This window comes from Saccopteryx leptura, chromosome 6 (assembly GCF_036850995.1).
Source record: "Saccopteryx leptura isolate mSacLep1 chromosome 6, mSacLep1_pri_phased_curated, whole genome shotgun sequence".
Taxonomy (NCBI): Eukaryota; Metazoa; Chordata; class Mammalia; order Chiroptera; family Emballonuridae; genus Saccopteryx; species Saccopteryx leptura.
Window position 1 is genome coordinate 128,944,945 of NC_089508.1, and position 15,498 is coordinate 128,960,442.

The 15,498-nt window shown below is 45.3% G+C and overlaps 1 protein-coding gene and 1 non-coding gene across 8 annotated transcripts in view; one reads left to right on the forward strand and one right to left on the reverse strand.

The window, feature by feature from the left end:
- Positions 1 to 15,498, reverse strand: part of SIN3A (SIN3 transcription regulator family member A) — a 98,444-nt gene that overhangs the window by 20,088 nt on the left and 62,858 nt on the right. For all 7 annotated transcript variants that reach the window (XM_066342903.1, XM_066342902.1, XM_066342896.1 and 4 more), the window contains 5 exons: positions 12,685 to 12,923; positions 9,250 to 9,433; positions 7,810 to 8,383; positions 4,537 to 4,706; positions 373 to 546 (listed from right to left, as the gene is read on the reverse strand). In XM_066342903.1, the coding sequence (XP_066199000.1) occupies positions 373 to 546; positions 4,537 to 4,706; positions 7,810 to 8,383; positions 9,250 to 9,433; positions 12,685 to 12,923 (1,341 nt within the window). The remainder of the gene's footprint in view (positions 1 to 372; positions 547 to 4,536; positions 4,707 to 7,809; positions 8,384 to 9,249; positions 9,434 to 12,684; positions 12,924 to 15,498) is intronic.
- Positions 11,698 to 11,805, forward strand: LOC136377850 (U6 spliceosomal RNA). The gene has a single exon (XR_010746470.1). It is a non-coding gene; the product is annotated as a U6 spliceosomal RNA (small nuclear RNA).

Sequence of the window (15,498 nt, forward strand, 5' to 3'; positions counted from 1 at the left end):
GAATGGGGGAGGAGCTGGAAGCATCAACTCCCATATGTGCCTTGACCAGGCAAGCCCAGGGTTTCAAACCGGCAACCTCAGCATTTCCAGGTCGACGCCTTATCCACTGCGCCACCACAGGTCAGGCCTAAAATAATTTTTTTAAGGCAAGAAAGCAAGAGGAGGTTGTCCTTGGGAGAACCCTCCCTTGGGAAAAATTCCCTCCACTTTTCTATTTGTGTGTTTCCTCCAGTGAACTCACAGGATTCTAAGGAGCTCCAGGAGTGGAATCACTAGGTCAAAGCCCCCTGGTCTGTCTTTGACTTCTGGTGGAGAGACAGTCCCAACAACTTACACTGTCACCAGCACAGTCCTTGACTACACAACTCTCACCTTAAAACAGTTCTCATCTGACATGAGCTGTTCGGCCTTCCGCTGATATGCTGACTCCAAGACACTCCTAGATGTCTGCGTGTTCAGCTGGCCTCCAGTGGCCCCGTTGCTGTTTTCTGCCAGGTACAGGTCAGTCACCTGCACACAGATCTCATCGCTCACGATGTGCTGCAGCTGGAATCAAGCAAAGGCGAATCGACAGTGAACCAAGAAAACACTCCACCCTGCCGCATACTTGCCCTTTCTTTGACAGTTCGGTCACTCAGCTCAAAACGAGGCTTTTTGGAAATTGGTCACACAAAAACACTTTAAAATTTTCTTGCTGAATCTTCAACCATTATCACTAGTCCATGAGTAAAATTTTCATATTTATTTAAAAGCAAAACCATAGGCAATAGTTATTAATATGCTATTCACTTAAAGTTTTTTTTATTTATTTTTTTATTTTTTTATTTTTCTGAAGCTGGAAACGGGGAGAGACAGACAGACTCCCGCATGCGCCCGACCGGGATCCACCTGGCACGCCCACCAGGGGGCAATGTTCTGCCCATCTGGGGCGTCGCTATGTTGCGACCAGAGCCACTCTAGTGCCTGAGGCAGAGGCCACAGAGCCATCCCCAGCGCCCGGGCCATCTTTGCTCCAATGGAGCCTCAGCTGCGGGAGGGGAAGAGAGAGACAGAGAGGAAGGAGAGGGGAAGGGGTGGAGAAGCAGATGGGCGCTTCTCCTGTGTGCCCTGGCCGGGAATCGAACCCGGGACTTCCGCACGCCAGGCTGACGCTCTACCACTGAGCCAACCGGCCAGGGCTTCACTTAAAGTTTTAAGGAACTTAAAAGACATTTTTATATGAAAGAAAATTCTCATGGCTTCCTATTTTACAGCATTTCTTTACCATTCACAATTTGCATTCATACATATTTTTAATTGCTCCACACAACTACCCTGAGAAGAGGCTGAAGAGGGGTGTCCTGCTGTATGAGGCAAATGTAAATGTTAGACAGGAAAACTGTGTGCCCAGGTGAGAAGAGGGCATGTCTCACCTTAGACAAGCATGAAGGTGAGATGCAGATCTATATCCCCAGCCCTAATAGAAAATCTGAAATGTATCTAAGAAATTGTTCCTGAATTAACTGCCAGGGGCATTCAGTGAAGGAGTGAAGTTAGAACTCAAGGACACTGAGGGCCAATGTTCTTTCTAACACACCACCTATTTTTCTACATCTGACAGGAAGTTTTGTACTTAAATTGTATATAATATAAATTAACTCATTTTCAACACGCCTATCGTGATTGCCTATGATAACTTTTGTGACTTAAAAATTCTCTCAAATGGAACTGTCCATTAAACAGAAAGCAAAAAGTTAACTGCAATATCAATTTATCTATTTTAAAATTTTCATAACCACTAAGCCATTCTATTTTTAGGAAGATATATTCTTTTTGAGTGCTAGTAACTACAACTACTTATTTTTGATATTTAGAAAAGTCTTAAGTGACAAGTATGCGTGTATCTGTAGGTAAATGATCACAGTGCCAGTCTGAAGGTGAGTGATTTGATGGCAGTAGAAAAACCAGCAATTGGAGAAGATGAAATAAATTACAATTAGTCCAGACAACAGATTCTAATGAACCACTAAAATAATGCTACGACAATAAGATAACACAGAAAAGCTTAACGTTTCAGAGAGAAAACAGCAGTGTAAAGAAAGGCTACCCAAAGTTGGTCTCTACCTCATAGAACTGGTGCTTTACACCTTCTTGTCAAAGTAGACCAGGCCACTAACTCCCCATTCACACCGTCTTCCTGGACATCTAGCCCCTTCTAGTCATTTAAAAGGGCAGCATTATAATCCAGGGACAGCTAGGCACTCTACCCCCAAGCCAGGCTGGTCAGCTTCTCACTGCTGCTAATCTGAAATGACACTCTGTGTGTGCCTGGTAGACAGAGGATCACCTGAATGGAAACAGCAGGTCATGTGTGGCCAGAAGCACTGCTATGGGAAGCCAAGCCTGAGGAATGTGGTAGACCCAATGTCCTTATGCAGAGAAAAGCACGAGAATGAAGCAGGTGTTCAGAAAGAAGGCATGCAGGCCAGGGGAAAGTGTACCAGTCCTACACCTATGTGTGGCCTGGGCATACAAAGTTCTCTACTAGATATCTATGAGACTGCCAAACAAAACCTTCCTCAACTAGCTTGGAAAGCTAAGATAAATGAAGTCTGGGAGAATACTAAATGAAGTAAGGTAAATGAGAGAAGATATGCCTCCAATTAAAGGGTTAAGATGAGAACCATGAACATGCATTTTAAAAATACTAAATCTGGGTTTCTAGATGAAACCTTTTTTCCTAAAAACAACAGCAACAACAAAAAGGCTGAACACTGTATTAATGGCTCAAAATTGTAACTAAGTGGTTCTAATAAATGGACTTAATTACATCCATTGTTTCAAAAAACTAATCTCAGCTTATAAAAAGTTTTATTGTCATGCTGGCAGGCCTGGCCTATGGTAGCCCAGTGGATAGAGCATTAACCTGGATCACTCAGGTCCACGGTTCGAAACCCTGGGCTTGCTGGTCAAGACACCTAAAACAAGCATAAGCAAGCAATGAACAACTGAAGTGTAGCAACTATGAGCGGATATTTCTTGTACCCCACCTCACCCCTGTCTGTAAAATCAATAAAGAAAATATTTTTTTTTTAAGAAAATATTTAAAAAATTAAAAAACAACAACGCTGTGCTGGCTTACTATCAGCTGTAGCATCAGCAAGCCTGTAATCAGAACATGAGCACAGCGCAACTTTTAAGGGATGTTAGCAGGATTAGTCTCACAAAAATTATGAGCATAGCTAATTGTATCCATACAATGATTTTTCTTCCTTTTTTTAAAAATAGGCATGCAATTATTTTTTTTCATTTTAGATTGGGGGGGGAGAGGGAGAGAGAGAGAAGAGAGAGAGAGAGAGAGAGAGAGAGAGAAGGAGGGGGGGAGCAGGAACCATCAACTCCCATATGTGCTTTGACCAGGCAAGCCCAGGGTTTCAAACCGGCAACCTCAGCATTCCAGGTCGACGCTTTCTCCACTGCGCCACCACAGAGCAGGCTCCATACATCGATTTTTACCAGTCACCACCTGAACATCTTAAGGCAAGGCCTAGTAAATTCAACTTCAGGGAAAAAACAGTCGGCATGACAACTTTCGTGAAGACACCAGAATTCAGTTATGTGAAGTGTTCTTCTCTGACTCTGAGAAGATCGGCGAGAGAGACGAGAGCCATGCGTCCTCTCCCATAAAAGCATGGGTATTCTACAAAGGAGTCCATGTTTCACCCCAAGAAACACCTGAGCAACAAACTTTTCCTTCCATAGTGCCAGTGTGACTCTAAAAGTACAAGTTTCTTTTAACAAGGTTTTGTTTTGTTTTAAGAGAGAGAAGCGAGGAGTGACACAATGAGAGAGACAGGAACATTGAGCAGTTCCTGTATGTGCCCTGACCAAGAATCGAACCAGCAACCTCTGTGCTTTGGGATGACGCTCCAACCAACCGAGCTATCTAGTCTGGCCAGGACTTAAGTTTTCACTTTAAAGAAAGTAGTGCACCAACTATAGACTCTTTGGGAGTTCAGAACTCAAAGCAAAGGTATAGAAACCACACTACTGCATGCTCTTTGCTATAAAATTATCACTGCTGGCAAAACCAAACATAGTTACAAACTCCTAGGGTGCCATAGGAATAAACCGTAAACCTAACTCAGAGGGAACCTCAGACAGTGAAGGGCAATATATTATAAAATATATTAAACCTTTCCTGTAAAAAAGAACTTCAAATATTAAGTGAGGAAAGCGCGCTGAATTCCTAGCACCTATGGGAAAGCAAAGGCAGAGCTGGGCCAGCAGGGCAGAGAGCAGGGTCAGGCCCAACATAGGCCCAACAGATCAGCAAGAAGCCGCACATCTGGTCTGAGGGAGGCTCACCCAACCGTGAGGTACACTGAGTAGAGCAGAGGAGTCATCACATGGCTGAAGTACTGCCACCCTGTTCACAAGAACCCCACAGTACAGCCTCCCCTCTGCAGAAGGATTCACACACAGACATCCTTAGACCCTTTCCTGTGCCTGGCCCACGTGTAGCCAAGGATGCTTTCCAGCCCCACCGGGTCTCACCTGTCTAACGATGCTCTGGATGAGCTTGTCCATGGTGAAGGCGATGTAGGCATGGATGGTGAACATCTCTCGCAGGGAATCCTCGTATTGGGATGAGTCGATGTTGCCATCCAGCAGGCTCCGCACCATGTCCAGGAAAGCTGGGTAATAGTCCTCTACATCAACATCCACTGTGGGAGAAATGGGACAAGTGAGGCCTCACCTTGCTAGGGAAAGATAAGGAGAGGCAGGGTGGGTCCCACAGCTAGCCTAAGGAGCACTGAAAGAACAAACTCAAGGTATCAAAACATGCCCTTTGACCTGCAGAGACCCAGTCTGACAGGAGGCTACAATTAGTTAGCACTGTCAATCAGAGCACAGTGACTCTGCAACTTCACCTGCAGTTCCTACCATTTTGACAGTGTCAGAAAGACACGTACTGACAGGCTGGTCTCTGCATGATAAGAGAACAAAATATTCCAGGGAAGAAGTTTCTACAAAAAGTGCTGCTCCCCTGCTGAGAGGAATCCACCTCCTGCTAGCAAGAATCCCCTGCTTGGCCCTGGCCAGTTGGCTCAGCGGTAGAGCGTCGGCCTGGCGTGCAGGGGACCTGGGTTCGATTCCCGGCCAGGGCACATAGGAGAAGCACCCATTTGCTTCTCCACCCCCCCCTTCCTCTCTGTCTCTCTCTTCCCCTCCCGCAGCCGAGGCTCCATTAGAGCAAAGATGGCCCGGGCGCTGGGGATGGCTCCTTGGCCTCTGCCCCAGGCGCTAGAGTGGCTCTGGTCGCAACAGAGCAATGCCCTGGAGGGGCAGAGCGTCGCCCCTGGTGGGTGTGCCGGGTGGATCCCGGTCGGGCGCATGCGGGAGTCTGTCTATCTCTCCCCATTTCCTGCTTCAGAAAAATACAAAAGAATCCCCTGCTCACAGAACTATGTCCCTGAAGCACAGAAGGCAATGGAATGAGGCCAACAGAGGAGAGCCACACTCTAGCACTGGGAAACCTCCCAAGAACAGAAAAAGGTGAGCAAATGAAATAAATCATCTATGAATAGTGAAGTCATTGGCATTTGTCAAAGCTTTTTGTTTAAAAATGGATTCCCAACGCTGTACTTCACAAACTGCACAGAGACCTGTAGCTGTACAGGGATCACTTCTGCCAACAGCTGGCACCTCTCCACTTGTTACAGAGATGCTGGCAGCTTACAGAATGCACAGCAGCAGAGAAAGGACTCTGCCACAGCTCACGAAAATAAGACTCATACATTTATATGGGGCTCAAAAACATAAAGATCTGACCATGGCCATAGGGGTGACTGGGGTATTGGTTGTGTTCTGTTTCCTGATCCAGGTACTGGTATACACAGATGTGCTCACTTTGTAAAAATTCACTGAGCTATACAATTCAGATTTGTATACTTTTCAATATATGTGTTACGCTTCAATAAAAAACTCACTAAAATGGGCCCTGGCAGGCTGGTTCAGTGGTAGAGCGCCAGCACAGCATGGATGTCCTGGGTTCAATTCCCAGTCAGGGCACATAGTAGAAGCACCCATCTGCTTCTCCATCCCTCCCCCTCTTGCTTCTCTCTTCCTCTCTCTCTCTACCCGTTCTGTAGCCATGGCTCGACTGGAGTGTTGGCCCCAGGTGCTGAGGATGGCTCCATGGTCTCCGGGATGCTAAGAAGAACTCAGTTGCTCAGCAACTGAGCAATGCCCCAGATGGGCAAAGCATCACCCCCTAGTGAGCTTGCTGAGTGTATCCCAGTCAGGGTGCATGTAGGAGTCTGTCTCTGCCTCCCTTCCTCTCACTGAATTAAAAACAAAAAACAAAAAACTCACTAAAATGAAAATAAGTCACACAAGGAACTCTTTGTCATTGACATTTGGTTACCAGCTTGTAAAGTCTGTACAGAAGCAAAAAGGCTAAAAGCAAAAGCTGAGTCTGTATCCATTTGTCTGCAGTGTGACAGACCCTGTCAAGACGGGTAAAACAGGACAGTTACTGTTGAAAGGCAGTAACTGGCTTGAGTTTCATCAGACAGAGCAGCACCTTGGCTGGAGCTACACATGGCATGAGCAGTTCCGCCAGAAGAAAGCTCTGGGTGCACACCACAGACCTGGGCACGCAGCTCAGTGAGATTGGCACTATCTCTCACGACCAAACGATGTTAAGTCCCAAACCAAGGGAGGTCAGTGGTCAAGCCAGGATTAAGCCATTTTCTCTTATTTCTACCCCAAGCAGATGGAATTATCATACTAAGGTCCAAAAGTAGTCTCCCTCAAGCTAGTATTAATCCAGATCATGGTTTTCAGAATTAATTCCCAACGTCATTAGCTCTTCAACAGACTGAAGGCTAGGGCCACACATGGGCTTCTTAAATCAGCAACAGTTAAAAAAAAAAAAATTAAAAAATAGATAATTCGCTCCAGACTAGCTATTTCTTCAAGAGCACAGAAAAAAGGCTTCATGAAAAAGTTTTGGACAGCTCAAGTATACTGCTCACAAATATTAGAGGATATTTTACTCATATGATAAATGTTACTCCTATGATAAAATATCCCCTCATTTTTGTGAAAAGTATATTTATGAAATGAACAGTCACCCAGAAGTTAGGTGGCAGAGAATTACAGCGCACGCCTGTTTCCATACCCCTATTTGCTCTCCTTTCCCCAGTTCTGTCTCCACTCCTGTCTTACCTGTTCTGCTTGCTGTCTCACACCACCTCGTCAGTTCCAATCTCATTTCTAAAACCCCTATTTATTCGGGATAAGACATGAACCTGTGGTTCAAGAGAAATTCTGCCCGAATACACCAGATAATCTGCATCAATCTTAGGCACTAACAACTAGAAATTTATGTTGTCATGGAGTGGAACCAACTGTGCACCCTTTTAGTACCTCTCAGTCCTTTGAAACACCTAGCAATAACCCAGAGATCTGCCATTTGGGAAGCTGATGGCAAAGGACACCCCTTCCCTGGTATGCAGTCACCAGTCATTGGGTGTTCACGATCCAAGCACTGCACAGGGTAGTTTGCATATTTTCTCCAATTCTCCCCAAGACCCCACAAAGTGACAAGAAGCACCTCCATTTTACAGGTAAATAGGTTCAGAGAGTTTAAGTAAGGTCACATAAGCAGTAAGTTGCAGAACTCGAATCTGAGCTCCTGAGGCCTCCCTGCACTCCACATACTAAAGGGAACAGTACAAGTCTGACTAGGCCAGAGGTCACCACCCCTACCCACCCCCCAAAGTGAGCACATTGTCTGTAACCAGCAGTGCGGGTACTTACTCGGCTCTTTGAGACGGAGCTGGATGGCAGGGCTGTCGCTCTTGTCTCGCTTGATGCCCAGCACTTCCCGCTCCCACTCCCTCTCCCGGTTTTCCTCCTCAATCTGTCGCTCTGCTTGGGAGCAAATCCGCAGGAGCCTCAAGCACAGAATCTGGTGCAGTCGCATAAAGATGTACCAGTTGTTGTTGACATAAAAGAGGTTGTACACTTCATCCATCCCTCTCAGTTTCTGCGCTGTTGTGTTACCAAACAGTAGTTTGGACTTAGGGGGACTGCCTCCAACACCATTGTGCTTCTTGGCTGCCCCCGTGGCTTCATCAACATCCATCTCTTCTTCTTCCTCTTCCTCCACATCTGAGAGATCACCCCTCTGAGCAAATAGCAGGTCTGGGATGAAGTGGTGCATGATCTGCTTGATCTTGTATTTGTCTTCCTTCTGAATGCCGGCCTGCCGCTTCACATGGTGGATGATCAGGGCAGCTGCATCTTCCAGGATCTGCTTGTCTTCATAGGCCAGTGAGAGGTGCGGGCCGGCAGGCACGCCGGCATTTTCTTCCGTTGCCTGCTCTTGCCTCTACCAGGAGAGACAGAGAAGAGTAAGTGCCACGTCCAGAGCATCAGCACACAGACCTATGAGACACACCTGAGCACCTCCCATTCCCAGTCTAATACTTCCAGAAATAAGGTAATGCGAAAGATATTGTTTAAAAACAAAATATTGGTGCCTTCTAGACTTTTGAAGACTTATAGGGGACAATGGGACAAAATTGGGACCATCTTCTAAAATTCTGAATTAGTATTTAAGTGCATCTGGGGAGGGAGTACAGGAGATGTTAGCTGTAACAACATCAGCAAAACAGACATGATTATTTAAGTTTACGTAAGAGCTCACTTTACTATTCTCTCCCCTTTTGTGTATTTGACATTTTTACAATAAAAAGCTTTTTAAATTGCAAGACTACATCCCTCCTAGGAATTCTCAACCACACTGCGCTTATATTTCTATCCATCACCAAAGACTATGTGCACAAAGAAAGCAGGATTACTTCCTTATTCATCTCTGTATCCTCACTCCTACACTACTCATAATCCTTGTAGGTACACTGAATAAACGAGGCTTAGCGTTTGGGGATCAGTGAGAAGAGTTTAAGTGGAGGGAAGCTGAGACAGTCTAATTGAGTATATAAGGCACGGCTTGAGGACAACGAATGGGGAGAGAGGCAGCGTTGTCAACTGAAAGCAGACAAGAACTTAGGTAGAAAGGTGAGGGTCAGGCAGGATTAAAATGGTAGAATTGAGAAGTCTACGACAGCTACAAAGCAAGAACCAACACATCTTAGAGGATCTTGCTTTCATATAACAATGGTAATTTCGAGGAATCAAAGCTATGTATAATACAAAGACTGGAGTCCTCTACAGGTGCAGAGACCTCCAACTCACCTCATCATAGATACTCTCAATTTCATTGAGTAAGCTTTTAGACCTCAGGACCTTGGTGTCGTTCTGTTTAAAGTTGATGCCCTGGTGGTCTAGAGACTTCAAGTAGTACTTCTCATTTTGCTCTCTCCACACCTTGTTAAAGCCCCTCTGAGCTTCTCGCCATTCTTCCTCTTTCATCTTCAACCTATAGGGTGTGGAGGTGGGGTGGAAACAAGGTGGGAAGTCAAAGATTCTGGAAGACTATTTCTTTTTTTTTTTTTTTTTTTAATTTATTTATTTATTCATTTTAGAGAGGAGAGGGAGAGAGAGAGAGAGAGAGAGAGAGAGAGAGAGAGAGAGAGAGAGAGGGGAGAGGGGGAGGAGCTGGAAGCATCAACTCCCATATGTGCCTTGACCAGGCAAGCCCAGGGTTTTGAACCGGCGACCTCAGCATTTCCAGGTCGACGCTTTATCCACTGCACCACCACAGGCCAGGCTGGAAGACTATTTCTTTACCAATGAAATGGGGTAACAGCACCTACTCTTATAAGAGTTTGGAAGTGAAAAATATGTCACCCTTACTTTATTTCAAAAGTCAAAAGGCTTTTGACAATAGGGTTGTCAAAATTATTGGCAACTTGGGATAAATGTTACTCAAACCAGTCTTTAACCTCATTACATGAGGAAATTTCTCATTCAAGACTTTGAGGAAGTAATTTGTCCCAAAGTCCAAAGTCAGAAATCCTACTTAAAATAGTTATTTCTCAACCAGCATTCTACAGAATACCCCTATATAAAGGAGGTTCTTGTCCTTGGCCATCTAAAACGAAGTTAAACAAGTGTCATTGCTACAGAACCTCTAAGAACGTTTACTATGCTAACATAAATGCAAAAATACAAGAGCAGAGAGCTTACACAGCAATGTTCCTTTGGAAACAGTTTGGGAAGTTCTGATGAGAATAACTAATCCTAACCCTCTAGAAGAGAGGAGAGTAAAATCAAAACCAACATGGGCCTGACTCAATATGGCGTTGGTGCAGTGAATAGAGTGTCGACTTGGGATGCTAAGATCCCAGGTCTGAAACTCTGAGGTTGCCAGCTTGAGCATGGGCTCATTGACATGACCCTATGGTCCCTGGCTTGGCTGGAGCCCCCTGGTCTAGGCATGTATGAGAAGCAATCAAGGAACAACTAAAGTGATACAACTGCAAGTTGATGCTTCTTATCTCTCTCCCTTCCTATCTCTCTTGTTAAAACAAACAAAAAAAAACAAAAACAATAAACACCCAACATAGAAACTGGAGAATAGTTCACATCTCAAAGCCAAATGTTAAATTGCTCCTGACAAAAAGACAAATAACCTGTGGCAGTATTTAAAGGGAAGACCAGGGAGAAACACTAAAACTGGGCCTCTGTGCAGAAGACAGAAGTTCCTTTCTACCAGGTGATAGATACTGAGTTCTTAGCTGGGATTCACAGTGCGGTCCAGAGTGCTATGGACTTGGAGGAACCTAGGGCGTAGCCTGGCTTGGCTCCTCCTTGATGCCTGACCTCAGATGGGCAAAACAGCCCCTCTACACCTCAGGCTGAAGGCTTATTAGGTAAGGAATAAGAAACAATTAGGAGAAAAAATTCTTGGTAGGAATGTAAATATACATCTTGTAATAGGTATTATAAAATAATACTTATTCATTTTAACAAAGACAAAGGGTGACTCTACTTAAAACCAAAGATGGTGTAGCCCTGGTCGGGTGGCTCAGTGGATAAAACATCGTCCTAGTGCGCTATGGTGGCTGGTTCAATCCCCGGTCAGGGCACATATTAAAGATATCCCATGAGTCCACAACTAAATGGAACTAAGTGGAACAATGAGTTGATACTTCCCTCTCTCTCTCTCTCCCCCTCCCTTCCTCTCTCTCTCAAATCAGTGAAAATATTGAAGAAAAAAAAAATCCCTCACAAAACTCAAAGATATTACAACAGTTAGCACTAAATAGCAGGCACATGAATAGTGGTTTTCTTCTCTGTTTTGTACTTTAAAACATGGCCTCAAACACAAAGCTGCATGCACTCTCCTGGTGTGTCCTCTACTGTTGGTTACAAAGAATCCCCGCCAGGCCCTGGCCAGTTGGCTCAGTGGATAGAGCATCAGCCTGGCACATGGAAGTCTGGGTTTGATCCCTGGTCAGGGCACACAGGTAAAGTGATCATTTCATCCTCTCCCCCTCCTTCCTCTCCCCCTTCTCTGTCTCTTCCCCTCTTGCAGCCAGTGGCTCGAGTGGTTTGAGTGCTGACCCTGGACAGTGAGGATGGCTCAGTTGGTCTGAGCATCAGCCTCAGGTGCTGAGGATAGATCGGCTGATTTGAGCATTGATCCCAGACGGGGTTGCCAGGTGGATCCTGGTCAGGGCACATGCAGGAGAGTCTATTTCCCCTCCTCTCACATTAAAAAAAAAGTAACTCATCAGCATGCTTGTTTCGGCAGCATATATACTAAAAATTGGAACAATACAGAGAAGGTTTGCTGTGTTCCTGCATGAGAATGATGTGTAAATTTGTGGACCATTCCATCCATATATACACATACTTTTTTTTTGCATGACAGAGAGATAGGAAGGGAGAGAGAATGAGAAGCATAAACTCATACTTGTAGCACCTTAGTTGTTCGTTGATTGCTTCTCATATGCACCTTGACCAGGGGGCTTCAGCTGAGCCACTGACCTTGGACTCACGCCAGCAACCTTGGGCTTTAAGCCAGCGACTGACCTTTGTGCTCAAGCCAGCAACCATGGGGTCATGTCTATGATCCTATGCTCAAACTGGCAACCCCGCACTCAAGCTGGTGAGCCTGAACTCAAACCAGATGAGCCAGTGCTCAAGCTGGCAATCTTGGAATTTCAAACCTGGGTCCTCAGCATCCTAGGACAATGCTCTATCCACTGCACCACAGCTTGGTCAGGCTATATTTTTTATTTTATTTTTTTAAGTGAGAGACAGAGACAGAAAGGGAGAGAGATGAGAAGCATCAACTCATAGTGGTAGCAATTTAGTTGTGCACTGATTGCTTCTCATACATGCCTTGACTGGAGGGTTCCAGCCAAGCCAAGGACCCCTGGCTAAAGCCAGCAACCTTGGGCTTCAAGCCAGCAACCTTTGGGTCATGTCTATGATCCTATGCTCAAGCCGGCGCACTTGGTGTTTTAAACCTGGGTTCTTAGTGTCCCAGGATGATGCTCTATTCAGTGTGCCACCACCTTGTCAGGATATATATATATATATATATATATTTATCCTAAAGAAGTTCCATTATCCCATGCTGTACTTGATTTCCAACAACTAGAATGGAAATAAACGGAGGTCTCATGGGATAACAAAGTAAAAAATGAGCTTTATCTAATGGGTACCAACTCTGTCCTGAAGCATGTTAGAACACGAAGAGCACATGGGCTCAGATACCTTTTAAGGACAATGGGGACAGCAATGGAGGGGTTCTTCCTCAGACCATCAATGATGTCAGCTGCTTTGTCAGCATATATCCTCTGGAGTGCTTTTCGATGGATGACTTCTGACGTGCCCCCAAGGGTGTTGTCCAAGCGAAACTTGGCTTGTTCCTCGGCAGACAAGCGGGAAAGCTTCTTCTGTATTGCTTCCAGAACCCGGATCGTTGCCAGATTGGTCTCTAAAACTACATCAAGCTAAAGGAAAAAACAAAGTGTGCTCAGGACCAAACCAGAACAGAGCAGAAGCCAGGAGTTAGAGGTGAAGAGCAAACTCCCTGGAATGGAACCCTGGCTCTGCCCTAAGAGCGACAGGAGCCTGTTTTCTCTCCAGTAACACAGGAATAGCTGCACCACTCTCATAAGGCTGCTTTCTGGATTAAATGATACAATCCACATGAAGGGTTCTGCGCAATGCCTGGCACACAGCAAACACAATACTCAATGAGTCGGTGGTAGTCACTACTCCCACCACCACCAGTGTGCTTGGCCCAAGACCACCAAACACAGATTGGAGGCACTTATTTTCTGGTAAGGGACTGCTGGTCTGACCTGGATGAGGAAATGACTGGCAGCCTGTTTGTTAACCTTTTTTCCTAGTCTTAACACAAGATTCTCTAAATGAGAAACAGAAAACCAAGTAAATGAGCAGTTCAAAGGGCCTAGGACCCAATATCTGTACAAGTTTCCCTAAGTTTTCTAGTTTTGGGACTGTGGTAGTCACTTTGTCAACTATGACAGATTCCTTCTCCCTGGTTTTGGACAAAAGATGAATTTTACTTCCTGGCTCCCTTGTGATTAGATAGGGCCATATAACTAGTTCTGGCAATTGAGTTGTGAACATGTGGGTCAGAGTAATGTTTATCCCTTCCAGGCAAGATCTGTTAATGATGCAAGACCCTTCTGAGCAATCTTTTTGCCTCCAGTGATGGGCAATAATCAAGACAGTGGCATTCTGTTGCCCTGGTTCCTCAAGTAATTATTATTATTATTATTATTATTATTATTATTTTTTAGGTGAGAGGATGAGAGAGAGTGGGGTAGACTCCCACACGTGCCCTGACCAGGATCTACCTGGCAATCCCTGTCTGGTGCTGATGCTTGAATCAACCAAACTATCCTCAGCGCCTAGGGCCATGCTCAAACCAACCGAGCCACTGGCTGCGAGAGGGGAAGAGGAAGAAAAGGGGGAGAGAAAGGAGAGGGAGAAGCAGATGGTTGCTTCTCATGTATGCCTTGACCGGGAATTGAACCCAGGACGTCCATATGCTGGGTCAATGCGCTTTCCATTGAACCACTGGCGAGAGCCTCTCCAAGTAATTCAAATGAGCAGAACCCCCTGCTAAACTTCAATGTACATGTACCAAGATCAAGTAATAAATCTGTTTCTTTAAGCCACCAAGTCTTGAAGGTTGTCTGCATTATAAGATCCCTCACCTACTCTGATATATAAAGGAACACTTTAAAACTAACCCATCTCACCCAAGCCTAAACACATACACACCACACTTCTGTCACCTTCACTCCTATAATCACAAATGAGAAATGAGAATGTTGCCTCTCATTTGTATGCATACCAGTTGAGAACAAGAACATTCTAGCAAAAAAGATGACAACCTCTGCTTTCTAACTCGACTAAGCTTACAAACAGAAGTAACAAAGAAATGCTTCCTTTAGGCTGATACAACTTTCCACAGAAGCTAACATCTCTCATGATTGAGTTTCCTGCAAACGGCTGAAGCTCCTCAGCAACTCTGGGCAGAGATGGCCAGTTACCTGCCAGTGGCTCTTCATGCAGAACATACCAGAGAGTAGAACGAGAGCGGGGGCAAACTGGCAGAGGGCTAAGTCAGTGTGGATTGACACACTGCTGTACTCACAAGGATAAGCAGGGCCAGTTTTAGATAATAAACACATTAAATAACATACATGTAATATGACCTCTTTAGACATATATATCACCATTTTCTTGTGGACAGTATCAGTGAATATGGAGGATTCAGAACCCATTTATAGCATTCCTACTCCTGGCACAGAGATTCTTCCAGCTCATATATTCACCTGAGCCCTTCTCTACCAGCTACTTTAAAATAAAGTCCCTAATTTATCTTTCTTTCAGAGGGAGCCATATCAACATCAGAAATATGAAAGAATTTTTGTTCTCACAGAGCTGGTTTCTACCCACCTGCTAAGAACAACAATACACTTTAAAATAAGTTCAAGCAGGCCCTGGCCGGTTGGCTCAGCGGTAGAGTGTCGGCCTGGCGTGCGGGGGACCCAGGTTCGATTCCCGGCCAGGGCACACAGGAGAAGCGCCCATTTGCTTCTCCACCCCCCCTCCTTCCTCTCTGTCTCTCTCTTCCCCTCCCACAGCCAAGGCTCCATTGGAGTGAAGATGGCCCGGGCGCTGGGGATTGCTCCTTGGCCTCTGCCCCAGGCGCTAGAGTGGCTCTGGTCGCTGCAGAGCGATGCCCCGGAGGGGCAGAGCATCGCCCCCTGGTGGGCGTGCCAGGTGGATCCCGGTCGGGCGCATGCGGGAGTCTGTCTGACTGTCTCTCCCCGTTTCCAGCTTCAGAAAAATACAAAAAAAAAAAAAAAAAAAGTTCAAGCAACTTTAAGACAGTCCAGCCTTACTATAGTGCTAAGTTTACATACCATGTAAAACATAATATTTAAAATGGCATTAGAAATTCAAATTATTTTTCAGCTATCAATAGATAATTTCAGTTAAAAGGGGTAAGGTGGCCCTGGCCGGTTGGCTCAGCGGTAGAGT